Source organism: Anomaloglossus baeobatrachus, chromosome 2 (assembly GCF_048569485.1).
Source record: "Anomaloglossus baeobatrachus isolate aAnoBae1 chromosome 2, aAnoBae1.hap1, whole genome shotgun sequence".
NCBI lineage: Eukaryota > Metazoa > Chordata > Amphibia > Anura > Aromobatidae > Anomaloglossus > Anomaloglossus baeobatrachus.
The window spans coordinates 649,401,046-649,421,307 of NC_134354.1; the positions used below are offsets into that span (position 1 = coordinate 649,401,046).

At 42.5% G+C, this 20,262-nt stretch overlaps 1 protein-coding gene across 1 annotated transcript in view; it reads left to right on the forward strand.

The window, feature by feature from the left end:
- Window positions 1–1,426: 1,426 nt before the first annotated feature.
- GDF11 (growth differentiation factor 11) overlaps window positions 1,427–20,262 on the forward strand; it is a 504,637-nt gene continuing 485,801 nt past the window's right edge. Inside the window, exon 1 of the mRNA XM_075337001.1 lies at window positions 1,427–1,991. Coding sequence (XP_075193116.1) covers window positions 1,499–1,991 — 493 coding nt within the window. The 5' untranslated portion in view covers window positions 1,427–1,498. The remainder of the gene's footprint in view (window positions 1,992–20,262) is intronic.

The following is a 20,262-nucleotide window of genomic DNA, read 5'->3' on the forward strand; positions in this document are numbered from 1 at the left end:
GCGCTCTCAAGTATTAAGCAAATTCCTTACCCTAATGTTATTTCTTTACCTTTTTATGCCACTTATATGAATTCCCCTCTTCCTCTTTTCGCCATTAGTAGAATATGAGATTTTAAATACATACTCCTTTGTGACAGCAGAGAACGGATGGTTTAAACTGCAAATTCCCCCAAATAGAATTACAGATAAATTTTGGATTACCTGCAGGAGTCTTACGCTGTCGGCTCATTACACATCAATAAAAATATCCCCCTTTATGAAATTCTTTGCATCAATGAATCAACTTTAATATTATGGAAGCAGAAATGTAATGTTCCTGTGCAGCAATGCAAATTCTGTAAGGAACCAGACTTTGTAACATTAGTGACGCCATTGGACCCCTCCAGGCTGCTGATACACCGCTCTATGCTGCATATTATATATATACATATACATATATATATATATGTATATATATAGATATAAAAATACATACAATATATACATACGGTATATAATACAATATATATACACTATATATATTTATATATAATATATATCTATATATATATCTATATATAATATATACATATACATATATATATACATAAATATATTATATATATATATATATATATATATATATATATATATCAGTGTATAAGGCTGAGTTCACATGACCACCAATCATCCATTGGAGAGGATCCAGCTGCAAACACAACTTTTTTATCCATAAAATTTTTTTTAAAAAAAATAGATTTTTGCAGGATCCGTTTTTTTCAACATGGGAGTTTATGGAAAACAGATCCGTTAACAGATTGTTATTTATCTTCTATTTGAACCTGATCCAGACACAAACATCCTTTACAAAAGAAAGAAAAATAGATGATTAAATAGCAATCCGTTAATGGATCTGTTTCCCATGTTAAAAAAAACCCCAGATCCTGCAAAAAATCATTTTTTTTCAAAACAGACAAGGAAGTTATGTTTGCACAACTTTTTTGCCCATGGATCTGATCTGACGAGGACAGGACGTGTGTGTGAACTCAGCCTGAGCTGCTTTGTTCTAAAAATGAAACTTCCAGAAAATGCAGATTTAAATGTATCATTAAACTGTGTATGTATGGATGTCAGAGACAGGGAATTGCTGATGATGAAGATGCCACTCAGCCTCCCTGCTACATATTGCCCTTGGGCTGCACATGGCAGGAGATTGCCCTGCACTTGCCTTTAGCTACAGGTTCTAGGTGCCAAAAGGGGGTGTGAGCCCTGCTCCAAAGGTGGGTGAGGAGGGACAGTGCTACAATAAGGAGGCTTTGTGTCTTTAAGATGTGTCACAGGCGCTGAATCCAGAGTAGTCCCTTTGCTCCTGTTCTCTTCCTCTCTCTTCTCTCGCTCCCTGTGTTTTACTTTGTTGACAGCCCTGCTAGGGGCCTTTTGTTACCTCTCCAGCCAATGAAAGCATTTTACGACAGAGAACAGTTGGGATATAAAAAGAAGGAGTCCCTGTGCTTAGTACATGATCTGTGGTTGCCTACCCCTCCCCTATAAAGACCTGCACAAGGCAGCTGTCCTCTGCACCAGCAGCACTCCTCAGCCTGGGCACTCAGCTATGCTGTCTCAGCGCTACCCACTCTTCTTCTGCATGCTGGTCCTGTCCCTGGAGTTTTCCAAAAGTGGAGGAGAGTCTATGATGGAGAAAGGAGCCCTGCAGGTGGAGAGCTCCCTGGGAGAAAGTGAGGAGCAGGACTGCCCGGTGTGTATGTGGAGGAAACACAGCAAGGAGATGAGGCTGGAGAGCATCAAGTCCCAGATCCTCAGCAAACTCCGACTCAAGGAAGCCCCCAACATCACCAGGGAGGTGGTGAACCAGCTGCTGCCCAAGGCGCCCCCTCTGCAGCAGATCCTGGACCAGCACGAGTTCCAGGGAGACTCCTTCCAGAATAATGCTTTTGTGGAAGAGGATGAGTATCATGCCACCACGGAGACTGTCATCAGCATGGCACAAGAAAGTAAGTGCACCCTCCTTTCTATGCCACTGCTCAGTATTGCATCAATCACTATTGCTATTGCTACTGCTTGTCATGGCACTTACACGTGCTTTGTACCCACGTGTGACAGCTCACCCACCCATCAGTGCAGGCAGTGGAAGGCAGGGACTGCCTGCAATTCACTAAATGGCAAGTCAATGCAATCACCTGACTATATATGTGGTATAGTGATGCCCTGAGCTGCTATATCCATTAACTGCTTTCATTGTTTTACACTGGTGCCAGTTCCACAGTGGGTGAGTTACCCAGATATATGGTTGTGGGGAGGCTCCTTTGTACTCCACAGTAAAATATTTATTGGGAAAGACACCCAGAACTGCAGGTCTTGTAGTAGAACCTTTATAGGTCCAGCTGCATTTGTGCAGGTGAGTGTACACTCAGATAAGTAACTGAGTGCAGACTCCCTAGTAGCAGGATATTGACTGCATAATCGATATTTGTAAATAACGTGTTCTGTTGATGATAGAAATGAAGGGGCTCCAAAAGTCAGACCCCAAAATAAAGGAACAGTGCCCAGTGCATATGCCATCATCATCATTATATGTTCTCAGAATTGTTCTGTGTTCGCCCCTTTGTAGGGAGTCAATTGTTTATTGCTCTAAATGTAAATAAATAAATACAAATCTCACAATAATGATGATGATGATGATGATGATGATGATGATGATGATGATGATGATGATGATGATCATAAAGCCAATCACAGGCCGAGCTATCAGCATGTCACATCCAGAGGGTGGAATGGTTTCAGATGTATAGCAAGTTGTGGAGAGATTTCTGGCCAGCTCTGTTATCTGTAGAATTAGCTATTGCTTTAATTTTGTTTATTGTGCATTTCGTTTTATTGTGAAAAGTATAGAAGATTTTAGAATTCCATCTTTTACCTGTAAAAACCTAAATGGCTCTGCGGTCAGTCAGGATACCCACTGGATGTTACTTACTGTGCTATTCCTCAGTATTGCCCTCACTGGATGTTACTTACTGTGCTGTTCCGTAGTATTGCCCCTCACTGGATGTTACTTACTGTGCTATTCCTCAGTATTGCCCCTCACTGGATGTTACTTACTGTGCTATTCCTCAGTATTGCCCCTCACTGGATGTTACTTACTGTGCTATTCCTCAGTATTGCCCCTCACTGGATGTTACTTACTGTGCTATTCCTCAGTATTGCCCCTCACTGGATGTTACTTACTGTGCTATTCCTCAGTATTGCCCCTCACTGGATGTTACTTACTGTGCTATTCCTCAGTATTGCCCCTCACTGGATGTTACTTACTGTGCTATTCCTTAGTATTGCCCCTCACTGGATGTTACTTACTGTGCTGTTCCTTAGTATTGCCCTCACTGGATGTTACTTACTGTGCTATTCCTCAGTATTGCCCCTCACTGGATGTTACTTACTGTGCTATTCCTCAGTATTGCCCCTCACTGGATGTTACTTACTGTGCTATTCCTCAGTATTGCCCCTCACTGGATGTTACTTACTGTGCTATTCCTTAGTATTGCCCCTCACTGGATGTTACTTACTGTGCTATTCCTTAGTATTGCCCCTCACTGGATGTTACTTACTGTGCTATTCCTTAGTATTGCCCCTCACTGGATGTTACTTACTGTGCTGTTCCTTAGTATTGCCCCTCACTGGATGTTACTTACTGTGCTATTCCTTAGTATTGCCCCTCACTGGATGTTACTTACTGTGCTGTTCCTTAGTATTGCCCCTCACTGGATGTTACTTACTGTGCTGTTCCTTAGTATTGCCCTCACTGGATGTTACTTACTGTGCTATTCCTTAGTATTGCCCCTAACTGGATGTTACTTACTGTGCTGTTCCTTAGTATTGCCCCTCACTGGATGTTACTTACTGTGCTGTTCCGTAGTATTGCCCCTCACTGGATGTTACTTACTGTGCTGTTCCTTAGTATTGCCCCTCACTGGATGTTACTTACTGTGCTATTCCTTAGTATTGCCCCTCACTGGATGTTACTTACTGTGCTGTTCCTTAGTATTGCCCCTCACTGGATGTTACTGACTGTGCTGTTCCTTAGTATTGCCCCTCACTGGATGTTACTGACTGTGCTGTTCCTTAGTATTGCCCCTCACTGGATGTTACTTACTGTGCTGTTCCGTAGTATTGCCGCTCACTGGATGTTACTTACTGTGCTGTTCTTTAGTTTTGCCCCTCATCGGATGTTACTTACTGTGCTGTTCCTTAGTATTGCCCCTCACTGGATGTTACTGACTGTGCTGTTCCTTAGTATTGCCCCTCACTGGATGTTACTTACTGTGCTGTTCCGTAGTATTGCCCCTCACTGGATGTTACTTACTGTGCTGTTCCTTAGTATTGCCCCTCACTGGATGTTACTTACTGTGCTGTTCCGTAGTATTGCCCCTCACTGGATGTTACTTACTGTGCTATTCCTTAGTATTGCCCCTCACTGGATGTTACTTACTGTGCTGTTCCTTAGTATTGCCCCTCACTGGATGTTACTCACTGTGCTGTTCCTTAGTATTGCCCCTCACTGGATGTTACTCACTGTGCTGTTCCGTAGTATTGCCCCTCACTGGATGTTACTTACTGTGCTGTTCCTTAGTATTGCCCCTCACTGGATGTTACTTACTGTGCTGTTCCGTAGTATTGCCCCTCACTGGATGTTACTTACTGTGCTATTCCTTAGTATTGCCCCTCACTGGATGTTACTTACTGTGCTGTTCCTTAGTATTGCCCCTCACTGGATGTTACTCACTGTGCTGTTCCTTAGTATTGCCCCTCACTGGATGTTACTTAATGTGCTGTTCCTTAGTATTGCCCTCACTGGATGTTACTTACTGTGCTGTTCCTTAGTATTGCCCCTCACTGGATGTTACTTACTGTGCTGTTCCTTAGTATTGCCCTCACTGGATGTTACTTACTGTGCTATTCCTCAGTATTGCCCTCACTGGATGTTACTTACTGTGCTGTTCCTTAGTATTGCCCCTCACTGGATGTTACTTACTGTGCTGTTCCTTAGTATTGCCCCTCACTGGATGTTACTTACTGTGCTATTCCTCAGTATTGCCCTCACTGGATGTTACTTACTGTGCTGTTCCTTAGTATTGCCCCTCACTGGATGTTACTTACTGTGCTGTTCCTTAGTATTGCCCTCACTGGATGTTACTTACTGTGCTATTCCTCAGTATTGCCCTCACTGGATGTTACTTACTGTGCTGTTCCTTAGTATTGCCCTCACTGGATGTTACTTACTGTGCTGTTCCTTAGTATTGCCCTCACTGGATGTTACTTACTGTGCTATTCCTCAGTATTGCCCTTACTGGATGTTACTTACTGTGCTGTTCCTTAGTATTGCCCCTCACTGGATGTTACTTAGTGTGCTATTCCTCAGTATTGCCCTCACTGGATGTTACTTACTGTGCTATTCCTTAGTATTGCCCCTCACTGGATGTTACTTACTGTGCTGTTCCTTAGTATTGCCCCTCACTGGATGTTACTTACTGTGCTATTCCTTAGTATTGCCCCTAACTGGATGTTACTTACTGTGCTGTTCCTTAGTATTGCCCCTCACTGGATGTTACTTACTGTGCTGTTCCTTAGTATTGCCCTCACTGGATGTTACTTACTGTGCTGTTCCTTAGTATTGCCCTCACTGGATGTTACTTACTGTGCTATTCCTCAGTATTGCCCTCACTGGATGTTACTTACTGTGTTATTCCTCAGTATTGCCCCTCACTGGATGTTACTTACTGTGCTGTTCCTTAGTATTGCCCTCACTGGATGTTACTTACTGTGCTATTCCTTAGTATTGCCCCTCACTGGATGTTACTTACTGTGCTATTCCTCAGTATTGCCCCTCACTGGATGTTACTTACTGTGCTATTCCTTAGTATTGCCCCTCACTGGATGTTACTTACTGTGCTATTCCTTAGTATTGCCCCTCACTGGATGTTACTTACTGTGCTATTCCTTAGTATTGCCCCTCACTGGATGTTACTTACTGTGCTGTTCCTTAGTATTGCCCCTCACTGGATGTTACTTACTGTGCTATTCCTTAGTATTGCCCCTCACTGGATGTTACTTACTGTGCTGTTCCTTAGTATTGCCCCTCACTGGATGTTACTTACTGTGCTGTTCCTTAGTATTGCCCTCACTGGATGTTACTTACTGTGCTATTCCTTAGTATTGCCCCTAACTGGATGTTACTTACTGTGCTGTTCCTTAGTATTGCCCCTCACTGGATGTTACTTACTGTGCTGTTCCTTAGTATTGCCCCTCACTGGATGTTACTTACTGTGCTGTTCCTTAGTATTGCCCCTCACTGGATGTTACTTACTGTGCTGTTCCTTAGTATTGCCCCTCACTGGATGTTACTTACTGTGCTGTTCCTTAGTATTGCCCCTCACTGGATGTTACTTACTGTGCTTTTCCTTAGTATTGCCCCTCACTGGATGTTACTTACTGTGCTGTTCCTTAGTATTGCCCCTCACTGGATGTTACTTACTGTGCTGTTCCTTAGTATTGCCCTCACTGGATGTTACTTACTGTGCTATTCCTTAGTATTGCCCCTAACTGGATGTTACTTACTGTGCTGTTCCTTAGTATTGCCCCTCACTGGATGTTACTTACTGTGCTGTTCCTTAGTATTGCCCCTCACTGGATGTTACTTACTGTGCTGTTCCTTAGTATTGCCCCTCACTGGATGTTACTTACTGTGCTGTTCCTTAGTATTGCCCCTCACTGGATGTTACTTACTGTGCTGTTCCTTAGTATTGCCCTCACTGGATGTTACTTACTGTGCTATTCCTCAGTATTGCCCCTCACTGGATGTTACTTACTGTGCTGTTCCTTAGTATTGCCCTCAATGGATGTTACTTACTGTGCTATTCCTCAGTATTGCCCCTCACTGGATGTTACTTACTGTGCTGTTCCTTAGTATTGCCCCTCACTGGATGTTACTTACTGTGCTATTCCTCAGTATTGCCCCTCACTGGATGTTACTTACTGTGCTGTTCCTTAGTATTGCCCCTCACTGGATGTTACTTACTGTGCTGTTCCTCAGTATTGCCCTCACTGGATGTTACTTACTGTGCTATTCCTTAGTATTGCCCCTCACTGGATGTTACTTACTGTGCTGTTCCTTAGTATTGCCCTCAATGGATGTTACTTACTGTGCTGTTCCTTAGTATTGCCCTAACTGGATGTTACTTACTGTGCTGTTCCTTAGTATTGCCCCTCACTGGATGTTACTTACTGTGCTGTTCCTTAGTATTGCCCCTCACTGGATGTTACTTACTGTGCTGTTCCTTAGTATTGCCCTCAATGGATGTTACTTACTGTGCTATTCCTCAGTATTGCCCCTCACTGGATGTTACTTACTGTGCTATTCCTTAGTATTGCCCCTCACTGGATGTTACTTACTGTGCTATTCCTCAGTATTGCCCCTCACTGGATGTTACTTACTGTGCTATTCCTTAGTATTGCCCCTCACTGGATGTTACTTACTGTGCTGTTCCTTAGTATTGCCCTCACTGGATGTTACATACTGTGCTATTCCTTAGTATTGCCCCTAACTGGATGTTACTTACTGTGCTGTTCCTTAGTATTGCCCCTCACTGGATGTTACTTACTGTGCTGTTCCTTAGTATTGCCCTCACTGGATGTTACTTACTGTGCTGTTCCTCAGTATTGCCCTAACTGGATGTTACTTACTGTGCTGTTCCTTAGTATTGCCCCTCACTGGATGTTACTTACTGTGCTATTCCTTAGTATTGCCCCTCACTGGATGTTACTTACTGTGCTATTCCTCAGTATTGCCCCTCACTGGATGTTACTTACTGTGCTGTTCCTTTAGTATTGCCCCTCACTGGATGTTACTTACTGTGCTGTTCCTTAGTATTGCCCCTCACTGGATGTTACTTACTGTGCTAGTCCTCAGTATTGCCCCTCACTGGATGTTACTTACTGTGCTATTCCTTAGTATTGCCCCTCACTGGATGTTACTTACTGTGCTATTCCTTAGTATTGCCCCTAACTGGATGTTACTTACTGTGCTGTTCCTTAGTATTGCCCCTCACTGGATGTTACTTACTGTGCTGTTCCTCAGTATTGCCCTCACTGGATGTTACTTACTGTGCTGTTCCTCAGTATTGCCCTAACTGGATGTTACTTACTGTGCTATTCCTTAGTATTGCCCCTAACTGGATGTTACTTACTGTGCTATTCCTTAGTATTGCCCCTAACTGGATGTTACTTACTGTGCTGTTCCTCAGTATTGCCCTAACTGGATGTTACTTACTGTGCTGTTCCTCAGTATTGCCCTAACTGGATGTTACTTACTGTGCTATTCCTTAGTATTGCCCCTAACTGGATGTTACTTACTGTGCTGTTCCTTAGTATTGCCCTCACTGGATGTTACATACTGTGCTGTTCCTTAGTATTGCCCTCACTGGATGTTACTTACTGTGCTGTTCCTTAGTATTGCCCCTCACTGGATGTTACTTACTGTGCTAGTCCTCAGTATTTCCCCTCACTGGATGTTACTTACTGTGCTATTCCTTAGTATTGCCCCTCACTGGATGTTACTTACTGTGCTATTCCTTAGTATTGCCCCTCACTGGATGTTACTTACTGTGTTGTTCCTCAGTATTGCCCCTCACTGGATGTTACTTACTGTGTTATTCCTCAGTATTGCCCCTCACTGGATGTTACTTACTGTGTTGTTCCTCAGTATTGCCCCTCACTGGATGTTACTTATTGTGTTATTCCTCAGTATTGCCCCTCACTGGATGTTACTTACTGTGTTATTCCTCAGTATTGCCCCTCACTGGATGTTACTTACTGTGTTGTTCCTCAGTATTGCCCCTCACTGGATGTTACTTACTGTGTTATTCCTTAGCATTGCCCTCACTGGATGTTACTTATTGTGTTATTCCTCAGTATTGCCCTCACTGGATGTTACTTACTGTGCTATTCCTCAGTATTGCCCCTCACTGGATGTTACTTACTGTGTTATTCCTCAGTATTGCCCTCACTGGATGTTACTTACTGTGTTATTCCTCAGTATTGCCCCTCACTGGATGTTACTTACTGTGTTGTTCCTCAGTATTGCCCCTCACTGGATGTTACTTACTGTGTTATTCCTTAGCATTGCCCTCACTGGATGTTACTTATTGTGTTATTCCTCAGTATTGCCCTCACTGGATGTTACTTACTGTGCTATTCCTCAGTATTGCCCCTCACTGGATGTTACTTACTGTGTTGTTCCTCAGTATTGCCCTCACTGGATGTTACTTACTGTGTTATTCCTCAGTATTGCCCCTCACTGGATGTTACTTATTGTGTTATTCCTCAGTATTGCCCTCACTGGATGTTACTTACTGTGCTATTCCTCAGTATTGCCCCTCACTGGATGTTACTTACTGTGCTGTTCCTCAGTATTGCCCCTCACTGGATGTTACTTATTGTGTTATTCCTCAGTATTGCCCCTCACTGGATGTTACTTACTGTGCTGTTCCTCAGTATTGCCCCTCACTGGATGTTACTTACTGTGTTGTTCCTCAGTATTGCCCCTCACTGGATGTTACTTACTGTGTTGTTCCTCAGTATTGCCCCTCACTGGATGTTACTTACTGTGTTATTCCTTAGCATTGCCCTCACTGGATGTTACTTATTGTGTTATTCCTCAGTATTGCCCTCACTGGATGTTACTTACTGTGCTATTCCTCAGTATTGCCCCTCACTGGATGTTACTTACTGTGTTGTTCCTCAGTATTGCCCTCACTGGATGTTACTTACTGTGCTGTTCCTCAGTATTGCCCCTCACTGGATGTTACTTATTGTGTTATTCCTCAGTATTGCCCCTCACTGGATGTTACTTACTGTGCTATTCCTTAGTATTGCCCTCACTGGATGTTACTTACTGTGTTGTTCCTCAGTATTGCCCCTCACTGGATGTTACTTATTGTGTTATTCCTCAGTATTGCCCCTCACTGGATGTTACTTACTGTGTTATTCCTCAGTATTGCCCCTCACTGGATGTTACTTATTGTGTTATTCCTCAGTATTGCCCCTCACTGGATGTTACTTACTGTGCTATTCCTCAGTATTGCCCTCACTGGATGTTACTTACTGTGCTGTTCCTTAGTATTGCCCTCACTGAATGTTATGGACACTTGTTATTAAAGCTCCAGAGCTACAGTCAGTGTGTGATTAGTGGAAATCGGTCGCCTCACCTGGTCCTCCAAACTGACAGGGTCTGACATGGCCACAGTCACTTACCTGAAAACAAGTGTTCAACAAGTGAGAAGTGATATCATTCTACCTTCTGATAGAACAGGTTTATTCAAGCAGCCGGGGTCATTCAACCACAAAGCTCCTTGTCTATAGCTGGATACTGCGGTGTCATGCTTTACAGCCTGTGTGCAACATATGCTTTACTGTTTGTTAATACCATTTCTCTGCCAAGAACCTAAAATATCTATCATCTATCTATTCATTTATTTATTTATTTAACATCTATCTATCCATCCATCTATCCATGACTCTATTTATCCATGACTGTCTATCTATATCTATCTATCTATCTATCTATCTATCTATCTATCTATCCCTCTCTCTATCTATCTATTTATCTATTTATCTATCATCTGTTATTTCTATCTATCTATCTATCTATCTATCTATCATCTATTATCTCTATTTATCTATATATTTATCAATCTATCCCTCTATCATCTATTATATCTTTCCCTCTATCTATCTATCTATCTATCTATCTGTCTATCTATCTATCTATCATCTATCTTTTCCCCTTCCTATCTGCTTATACAGTGCCTACAAGTAGTCTTCAACCCCCTGCAGATTTAGCAGGTTTGATAAGATGCAAATAAGTTAGAGCCTGCAAACTTCAAACAAGAGCAGGATTTATTAACAGATGCATAAATCTTACAAACCAACAAGTTATGTTGCTCAGTTAAAGTTTAATAAATTTTCAACATAAAAGTGTGGCTCAATTATTATTCAACCCTTAGGTTTAATATTTTGTGGAATAACCCTTGTTTGCAATTACAGCTAATAATCATCTTTTATAAGACCTGATCAGGCCGGCACAGGTCTCTGGAGTTATCTTGGTCCACTCCTCCATGCAGATCTTCTCCAAGTTAATATAGTTTCTTTGGGTGTCTCATGTGGACTTTAATCTTGAGCTCCTTCCACAAGTTTTCAATTGGGTTAAGGTCAGGAGACTGACTAGGCCACTGCAACACCTTGATTTTTTCCCTCATACACCAGGCCTTGGTTTTCTTGGCTGTGTGCTTTGGGTCATTGTCTTGTTGGAAGATGAAATGACGACCCATCTTAAGATCCTTGATGGAGGAGCAGAGGTTCTTGGCCAAAATCTCCAGATAGGCCGTGCTATCTATCTTCCCATGGATGCGGACCAGATGGCCAGGCCCCTTGGCTGAGAAACAGCCCCACAGCATGATGCTGCCACCACCATGCTTGACTGTAGGGATGGTATTCTTGGGGTCGTATGCAGTGCCATCCAGTCTCCAAACGTCACGTGTGTGGTTGGCACCAAAGATCTCGATCTTGGTCTCATCAGACCAGAGAACCTTGAACCAGTCTGTCTCAGAGTCCTCCAAGTGATCATGAGCAAACTGTAGACGAGCCTTGACATGACGCTTTGAAAGTAAAGGTACCTTACGGGCTCTTCTGGAACGGAGACCATTGCGGTGGAGTACGTTACTTATGGTATTGACTGAAACCAATGTCCCCACTGCCATGAGATCTTCCTGGATCTCCTTCCTTGTTGTCCTTGGGTTAGCCTTGACTCTTCGGACAAGCCTGGCCTCGGCACGGGTGGAAACTTTCAAAGGCTATCCAGGCCGTGAAAGGCTAACTGTAGTTCCATAAACCTTCCACTTCCGGATGATGCTCCCAACAGTGGAGACAGGTAGACCCAACTCCTTGGAAAGGGTTTTGTACCCCTTGCCAGCCTTGTGACCCTCCACGATCTTGTCTCTGATGGCCTTGGAATGCTCCTTTGTCTTTCCCATGTTGACCAAGTATGAGTGCTGTTCACAAGTTTGGGGAGGGTCTTAATTAGTCAGAAAAGGCTGGAAAAAGAGATAATTAATCTAAACATGTGAAGCTCATTGTTCTTTGTGCCTGAAATACTTCTTAATACTTTAGGGGAACCAAACAGAATTCTTGTGGTTTGAGGGGTTGAATAATAAATGACCCTCTGAATAAACTTTTCACAATTTAAAAAAAAAAACAATAAAAAAAGAAATAACATTCTTTTTTGCTGCAGTGCATTTCACACTTCCAGGCTGATCTACAGTCCAAATGTCACAATGCCAAGTTAATTCCGAATGTGTAAACCTGCTAAATCTGCAGGGGGTTGAATACTGCTTGTAGGCACTGTATGTACCTACAGTATATGCAGTTAGAGATGTGAGCTTGATTTTATTTCCTATTCTTTCCCTCTTCCTAACAGCTTTGATTTCATTTCCAGCCTTTTTTCCACACTATTCCTGGTTATCCCGTCTGCTAATTCCTTGCTGTTATCCCCTTTTATTTTCACTCTGGTTTTGCGTTCTCCTTGGCTCATTCTCTCTAGTCTTTTGTTATCCTCAGGTCACTTCTGTTGGTTTTTCCTTTTTACCATGTGCAGTAATAACAAAGCCTGGCTGTGGTTACCCCCATGGGGTCCTTGTGTTGTCCTTTTCTTTGGTTTTGGGAGGAGATGGACAGATCCATTTGGCAGTGTTAAAGGAATGCGACTGGAAGCATTTCTAATCCCTTATGTCTATTCCAACTCATGCTAAATACCTAAACCCGTATAATGTCACTAGATCCACTTCTTCTTTGTTCATGTTTGCTCAAGTTATATAATAGGGGCAAAGAGTCATAATACCTGTGCTCTAAGTTGTCATGTGGAACCTTATCTTGTGAATTCAATTCCAATGCATTGACCTAATTGCTTGTTATCCATCATTAAGTTTACAAAAGCAATCATATTTTCTACTTCTATGCAATACTTGTAAAAATGTATCAAGCCAGTGATTGGCTGCAGCATTCACTAAGTATTTAGGAACGTCATCGCTACAGCACAAAGACCGTCAGTGGAGTGGCGGCATGGGAGCACAAGAGTAAATGCATTTTCTGTTGCACAATTTTTTGCATATTTACTGTATTATATTCATGTTTTGTTATGATATTTGAAGTTTCATTGACAAATTGATCGTATATTGAGGACATTACAGCAGCTCCAGTGTGACACAGGAATTTGACAATGTGGATTTATGTAAAATGTATCTGAACCCAATGTCTATGTCCATTTTTGCAATGTAACACTGTATCAAGAACGAGGTGATGGCAGTGACCTGCTTTAATATCTTTATGCTTTAATAGACTTGTTTTTATGTCACAATCTATATCTATTATCAATGAGCGTGATCAGAATTAAGTGCTTAAAACAGAAGTCAATGATGAGAAATAAAATATTTCAATCGCTAATACACTGTTTAGCCATAACATTCAAGCCACCCTGCCTAATATTGTGCAGGTCCACAATTAGAGAATGCCATGGCCACGAAGAGGTGTTCTTGGTCTACAACAACATTTACGTAGGAGGTAGGTGTCAAAGTAACATACACATGAAGGCCAGGACCAAAGGTTTCCAAGTAGGGCATCACACTACATCTGCCGACATTCATCCTGGCGCCATCTCTGTCCCTGGAGGGGGACACTCATGCATTCATTTATTAACGAAAATGAGACCAAGCCGCCTTCTTATCTTGATCCATAGTTCAGTTCTGATGCTCATATGCTAAATATAGGAACTTTTCGGTGGTGTACAGGGGTCACCATGGTTAGTCTCATTGGACTACATCAAATGGGGATATTTTTTGTGTTCTTATAACTTTCTATCATAGCCAGCATTAAGGTTTCCAGAGATTTGTACTGCAGGAGATCTTCAGAAAGATCAAACCAGAGGGGCTAGGATATGCACCTCATGTGCTCCAATACGATACTACCATTTTGCACCAGTTGTCCTTTCTCAGATCACTTTTTGGAGGCACTAAACATTACTTACTAGGAACAAGACCTGGCGTTTTGTAAACGGTTGTTTGTATATCAGTTGTTTGGTTATCACAATTTGGCTTTTGTCAAAGTCACTCAGATCCTTACACTTGGCCATTTACCTTGCTTCTAAGACATCAACTTCAAGATCTCACTGTCCACTTGCTGCTTAAAATATCACACCACAGTGTCAAGTGCCATTGTAACGAGATAATGTTATTTACAATGTCTGCACACAAGGGTCATGCCTAGAGTCTTATGTTCAAAGGGTGATGCCTTACCAATGCGTAGGCCATGTCTCTATGTTCAGTAATCTGCTCCTACCTATTCTATAGACATTCTACCAACAGTTTCAAATGGATTTTGTATGGCAAATCTGGGCCATGTAGCCTAAAAAGTGTATATATAACAGCATTGTTAAAGCACCACTCCAGCATTGTTGTTCAGCCCTGGAACAGCACTTTATTATTAATAATAATACTTATTTATATAGGACTATTAATGCCACAGCGCTTTACATACATCAGCAACACTGTCCCCATTGGGGCTCACAATCTAAATTCCCTATCAGTATGTCTTTGGGAGTATAGGGGGAAACCAGAGAAAACCCACACAAACATGGGGAGAACATACAAACTCCTTGCAGATGTTGTCCTTGGGGGGATTTGAACTCAGGACCCCAGCGCTGAAAGACTGCAGTGCTAACCTCTAAGCCACTGTGCTGCCCTTTAAATATAACCCTTGTGTTACGGTAGCTGTGGCACTGGAGACTATGTTCGGATTTCTTGCTACTTGCTTTATTTCCTAATTATATTTCTCTGTGAGTTTAACAGAGGTATTGCACTCTGCACTTGTGCTATTACTATTTACAGTGGCACACTTATATACCCCTTATCCTCTGCCATAGTCTGCAGCAAAGTCTTTACACGGTGGACCCTGACTGTCTGATATTCCTTTGGGTTTTATTATCAGACAGCCCCCCGTAACACCTTGTCATATGCTTACCTTCTGGCTTCTTCACCTTTTTCCAACGCTGCACCATCTTGTGACAGTAAATTCTGACTGGCCGGAATTCAGAAGTTACACCACAAGCTCCTAATGCATCTGGGAGCCAGAACAAGGCCAGAACGAGGCTCAATAGAGTTACATTGATTTGTGACCTCTGGCGCGCCTCATGAAACACTAGAGCTGCCAGAAGATCACAAATCACCGAAACAGACCAAAGCGGCAGGGATAGAAGATGAAGCCTCCAGAAGATGAGTATAAAAATAAACGCTAGAGTGGTGCTTTAGTGTTACATCATAGCAGGAAAACGTGTTGTAAGACCTGTCACCACCTCTGACATGTCTGTTTTAGTAAATATTAAATATATACATTTACTAACACTTCGGAGTACGTTTTCTGCATTGTTCCATTACACTTTCTTGAATATTTAGGAATAATTTGACAACTGGGCATTACTATTTCCCTTGTCAAAGGGGTGTGTCCCTCCACAGCGTAATACTGATTGGACAGTGCAAGCATACACGGACACCCCAGCCAACTGGACACACCCAGTTGTCAATATGCTGTAATGCTTCAGAATTATTTCATGGGGAATTCCATTATATACTACAATTGACCAGTTGTCAAGAGAGCCAATAACCACATGTCAAGAAGGGCAACAGATTATCTTTAAATGTGCTATTGTTAGTAGCAATGCCTTTGTAGTCATTTCTATAGGCCATGTTTGGCTAGTAGAGGATGTGAAAAGTTGGATGGATATGGCAAAATCCACCTAAAATCCACCACCTATCACTCACCCACTTGTTATTAATTTCTGTTAGAATGTTGGAATATTTAATAAGAAATTGTGGGAACATAAATCAATTGAGGTGCTAAGTTTCGTTAGTGCCATTGCTACATGTCATGGTCCTGTGAGCTATATACTAGATGTTATATACATTCTGAACTTCAGACTTTCGTTATGCCTTGAATATACTCGATGAGAATGCTAACACAATGAAACACTAATGCTGCATCATCCGTAAAGAATTTATTCTATTTCCAGCCTGAAACTTGTTCTTTCATTAGATCTTTTCATCATGTGAAATCTCTGCCATAACCTTGTGCGGGAATGAGGCGATCGCAGTACCTTGCTTTAATATCTGTTATGCCTCAATAGGCTTTATGTAATTCTGTAAATCGTTACTCAATCTCTGCCAATGGAAAAAGAACTCACTCATTCAGTGTTATGCACGTGTTGTAGGCATAGTAACAAGTTTCAAGGATAATTCCTGAAAATTGAACTTATATCGTGGTGTATATAAAACATTTTTCCCCTTATATGTAAGACTCATCTGGCAAAAATGTGTCTTCTATTGTATCTGTAAATTTCATTTAGATCTGCACGAAAAATATCTGCAGTAGGGGTTTGCTCAAAGAGGTTATCACATCATCTATAATGGTTAAAATTGTAAAATTGTAAAATACTAACAAAATCAAGCAACTTTGCAATTTTAATCTTATTACAAATCATCTCTGCTCTCAATTTTGTTGTTTAATGCTTGTTGTCTCGGTTACCGACCAGAGGATGCACCATGGTCGAGCATGCCAGTGCTGACAAGTACTATTCAAAAGAGCCTTGTTGTAAGCAAAGACATAAAGCTGTCACTGGAATGTACGAGGCTGCCAGCTTTAGTACTCCTCCGATGATGTAGCAATACACATTTTAGGCCATGTTGCTGGTCCGAACTGTCAATTTTTAAGAACTCACTGCCTCAGCACAGGACGTTTGTAGGCAGGGGAGCCATGCGCTTTCTAAGGGGTACTTTGCACGCTGCGACATCGCAGGCCGATGCTGCGATGCCGAGCGCGATAGTACCCGCCCCCGTCGCAGCAGCAATTTCCTTGTGATAGCTGCCGTAGCGAACATTATCGCTACGGCAGCTTCACATGCACTCACCTGCCATGAGACCGTCGCTCTGGCCGACGACCCGCCTCCTTGTTAAGGGGGTGTGTCGTGCGGTGTCATAGCGATGTCACACGCCAGGTGGCCAATCGGAGCGGAGGGGCGTAGATGAGTGGGATGTAAACATCCCGCCCATCTCCTTCCTTCCGCATATCCTACGGAAGCCGCAGTGACGCCGGTAGGAGATGTTCCTCGCTCCTGCGGCTTCACACACAGCGATGTGTGCTGCCGCAGGAGCGAGGAACAACATCGGACCGTCGCGTCAGCGTAATCATGTATTACGCCGACGCTGCACCGATGATACGATTACGCCGCTTTTGCGCTCGTTAATCGGATCATCGAGCCTTTACACACTACGATATCGCATTCGATGCCGGAAGTGCGTCATTTTCAATTTGACCCCACCGACATCGCACCTGCGATGTCGTAGTGTGCAAAGCCCGCCTAAGATTAAACCTAAGAACAACCCTTTAAGCAGTGGTTTTCTATGTACATTACTATCAGACTAGCTCTATTGTTAAAAGTGTTCTGGAAGTGGATTGTGCCAGCGAGGGCAATCTAAAATGTATTGAGTCGGATACTCACCAGTAATCTAGACTGTTCATAGTTGACAAATTGGAAGTAAACTATGGCCTTTCTGAAAGCATTCCTCTTATTGCAGGGATAAATTGAAAAATAATATATCTTGTACTATGTTGTTATGGAGCTCAGAATGATTTATGTGCCTAAATAAATGATTTTCATGGTTGGGGGTGAAGATTTTTGGTCATGTGCCTAAACTAGGTCACCAGTTCATTTGAATGAATACATGTAAAACACCTTAAGGCTATGTGCCCACGGGGAAAATGTCCTGCGGATATATCCGCAGGACCTCCCAAAAAACCGCAGCGCAACTTTGTCTGTTTCCATGCTGCGGATGTATTGCGGAATGTCCTGCGGATATGCTGCGGGCATTCTGCATTGAGGATACAGTACCATGGCTTCGGCACTGCATCCTCAATGCAGAACAAATGCTGGAGTGATCGGGGCATTCATACTTCCCTCCATCACGCAGAACTTCACTCTCCGGCCGTGTCTGTCTGCACATTGCAGGAGAAGGTGGGCGGGCCTGAACTAGCTCCGGCTGTCACATGACCGGAGCTCGTGCAGGCCCTGCCCACCTCCTGTTTCCTGCTCCTGGCTCCACTGCGCTCCTCCCGGTGTCTTCTATCAAGACAGGTAAGTATGGGATCGTGCGGAAAAATCCGCAGGAATAATTGACATGCTGCAGATTTTTCCGCAGGGAAATCAGCATTATTTCCACTGCGGAAAAAAACGTAGCATGGGCACAGCAGTTCCAAAATGCCATAGAAATGGCTGGGGACTCGCTGTACTGCGGATTTTTGAAAAATTCGCTGAATTTCCGTGAAAAAATCATGGCAAATTCCGTGAATTTTTCGCAGTGTGGGCACATAGCCTAAAAGTCACAAAATGTTGCCACAACATGGAGTTATACAGAAAGGTAGCGGTTTTAACACCAGTTTTGGCCAACTCCACAATTTAGGTGGAGCTGGAGCAGGACGAGGGCATAAGACTGCCCATCCATCTAATTTAATGTCAGTTTTGGCGTACCTTACACCAGGAATTTTACTCCCGTCTTTTACTGGGGTAACATTTCTGGCACATACGTGTACGTCACTTGTAAAACGTGCCTGATTCATTAAGTGCGTCTCTTAATGAATCAGGTGCCTTCTACTCCATTGAGACTGGCGCATGCAATACCCATCTTAATCAATCGAGGCCTAAATGTTTTTAATTCTATCGGTGAACGTCTTTTATCTCTATGCTGTTTGATGCCAGCATGGTTATTCTCATAAGGGGCTGTCCAAGAGTAGAAAGAAGGTTTTGCTTTTTTCTATACATACCACTCTTATCCAAGGGCTCACCTGGTTTTGTAGGCACACCCATGGACATGAAAGTCATTGTTTCTGGAGAAAAAGCAGAACCTTTTTCTAGTTCTATAGAAGCCTTTGATGTGTTTGAATTAGGGAGCTCCTCTAACACTTCTGCTTTTTGCAATTCGAAGTGAAGGTGGATGTCAATTTGATAAAGTGGATACATATTTATCCATATGGGGTCTCTTCTATCTATCCTGATAGTGTTTGGATATGTGATATGCTTGTGCAATAGTAAACTAGAGCAGAAATACCAATCGCTTTGTGACTGGGGTTATTAACAGTACCTGTCAGGTCTTTCTGTTCCTCAGACTAGTAACACTATTCAATATATGTGATTCTGGTCATATAAACATGGGACTACTGCAACCTCTCACTGGCCACAGAGATGACATGTTGTTCACCACTGCTGCCAATAATTGGCTGCAACGGTCATAACATGTCTCCAGTGGACGAGAAAGCTTGCATCTGGCAGCTGTATTGAAGGGGATCAGCAGGTGAGTAGAGTATGTATATATTTTCATTCTTGGGCTATGCTGGGATGGTTTCCAAAAAATGGTACTGGACAACACTTTAAATGCCTGGATGTGCTGTTTGCTAGTTAGTTGAATCCAGTCAAAGAGATGAGGATGTTGTACGTATACCCTCTTTCACTTGTAAAGCGCCATGGAATAAATGGCGCTATAATAATAAATAATAATAATAATAATGAGGATGCTGCCTAGTAAGGTCAAGCTGTCCACATCCTATTTCAACCTTCTAGTGATTGAATAACATTCCTGAGCTCAAGACTTGAGATAATGTTCCCTGCAGGGATGAGCGAACCCAAACAGTAAAGTTCGGGGTTCATATCAGACACCCAGTATCCAGGGCTCAGACCCGAACACGGACTTTTAAAAAAAAAGTCTGTGTCAAAGTTTGGTGTTCGGGTAATGTTTGTATGTTAATAAAGTTTATTGATGGTTATTTTGCCCTTCCCAACCTAAAAATAGCACCCTGCTGTTACCCCATAAGTGACGCATCCATTAGATGTTCCAATTCTGACACTTTACCCGGCCCTTCCCGATTGCCTTACTGCAGTGGCAATCTGGGTAAAACTTTTGGGATTGATGACAGCTGTGAATTGACAGCTGGCATCAAGTCCAGGGGTTAGTAATGGGTAGGCGTCTTTCAGATACCCCCATTACTAACCTGAAAAGAATAAAATAAAAAAAACCACAGACACAGGAAAAAAAAGTTTATTTGAATAAACACTCCCACCTATGCCCT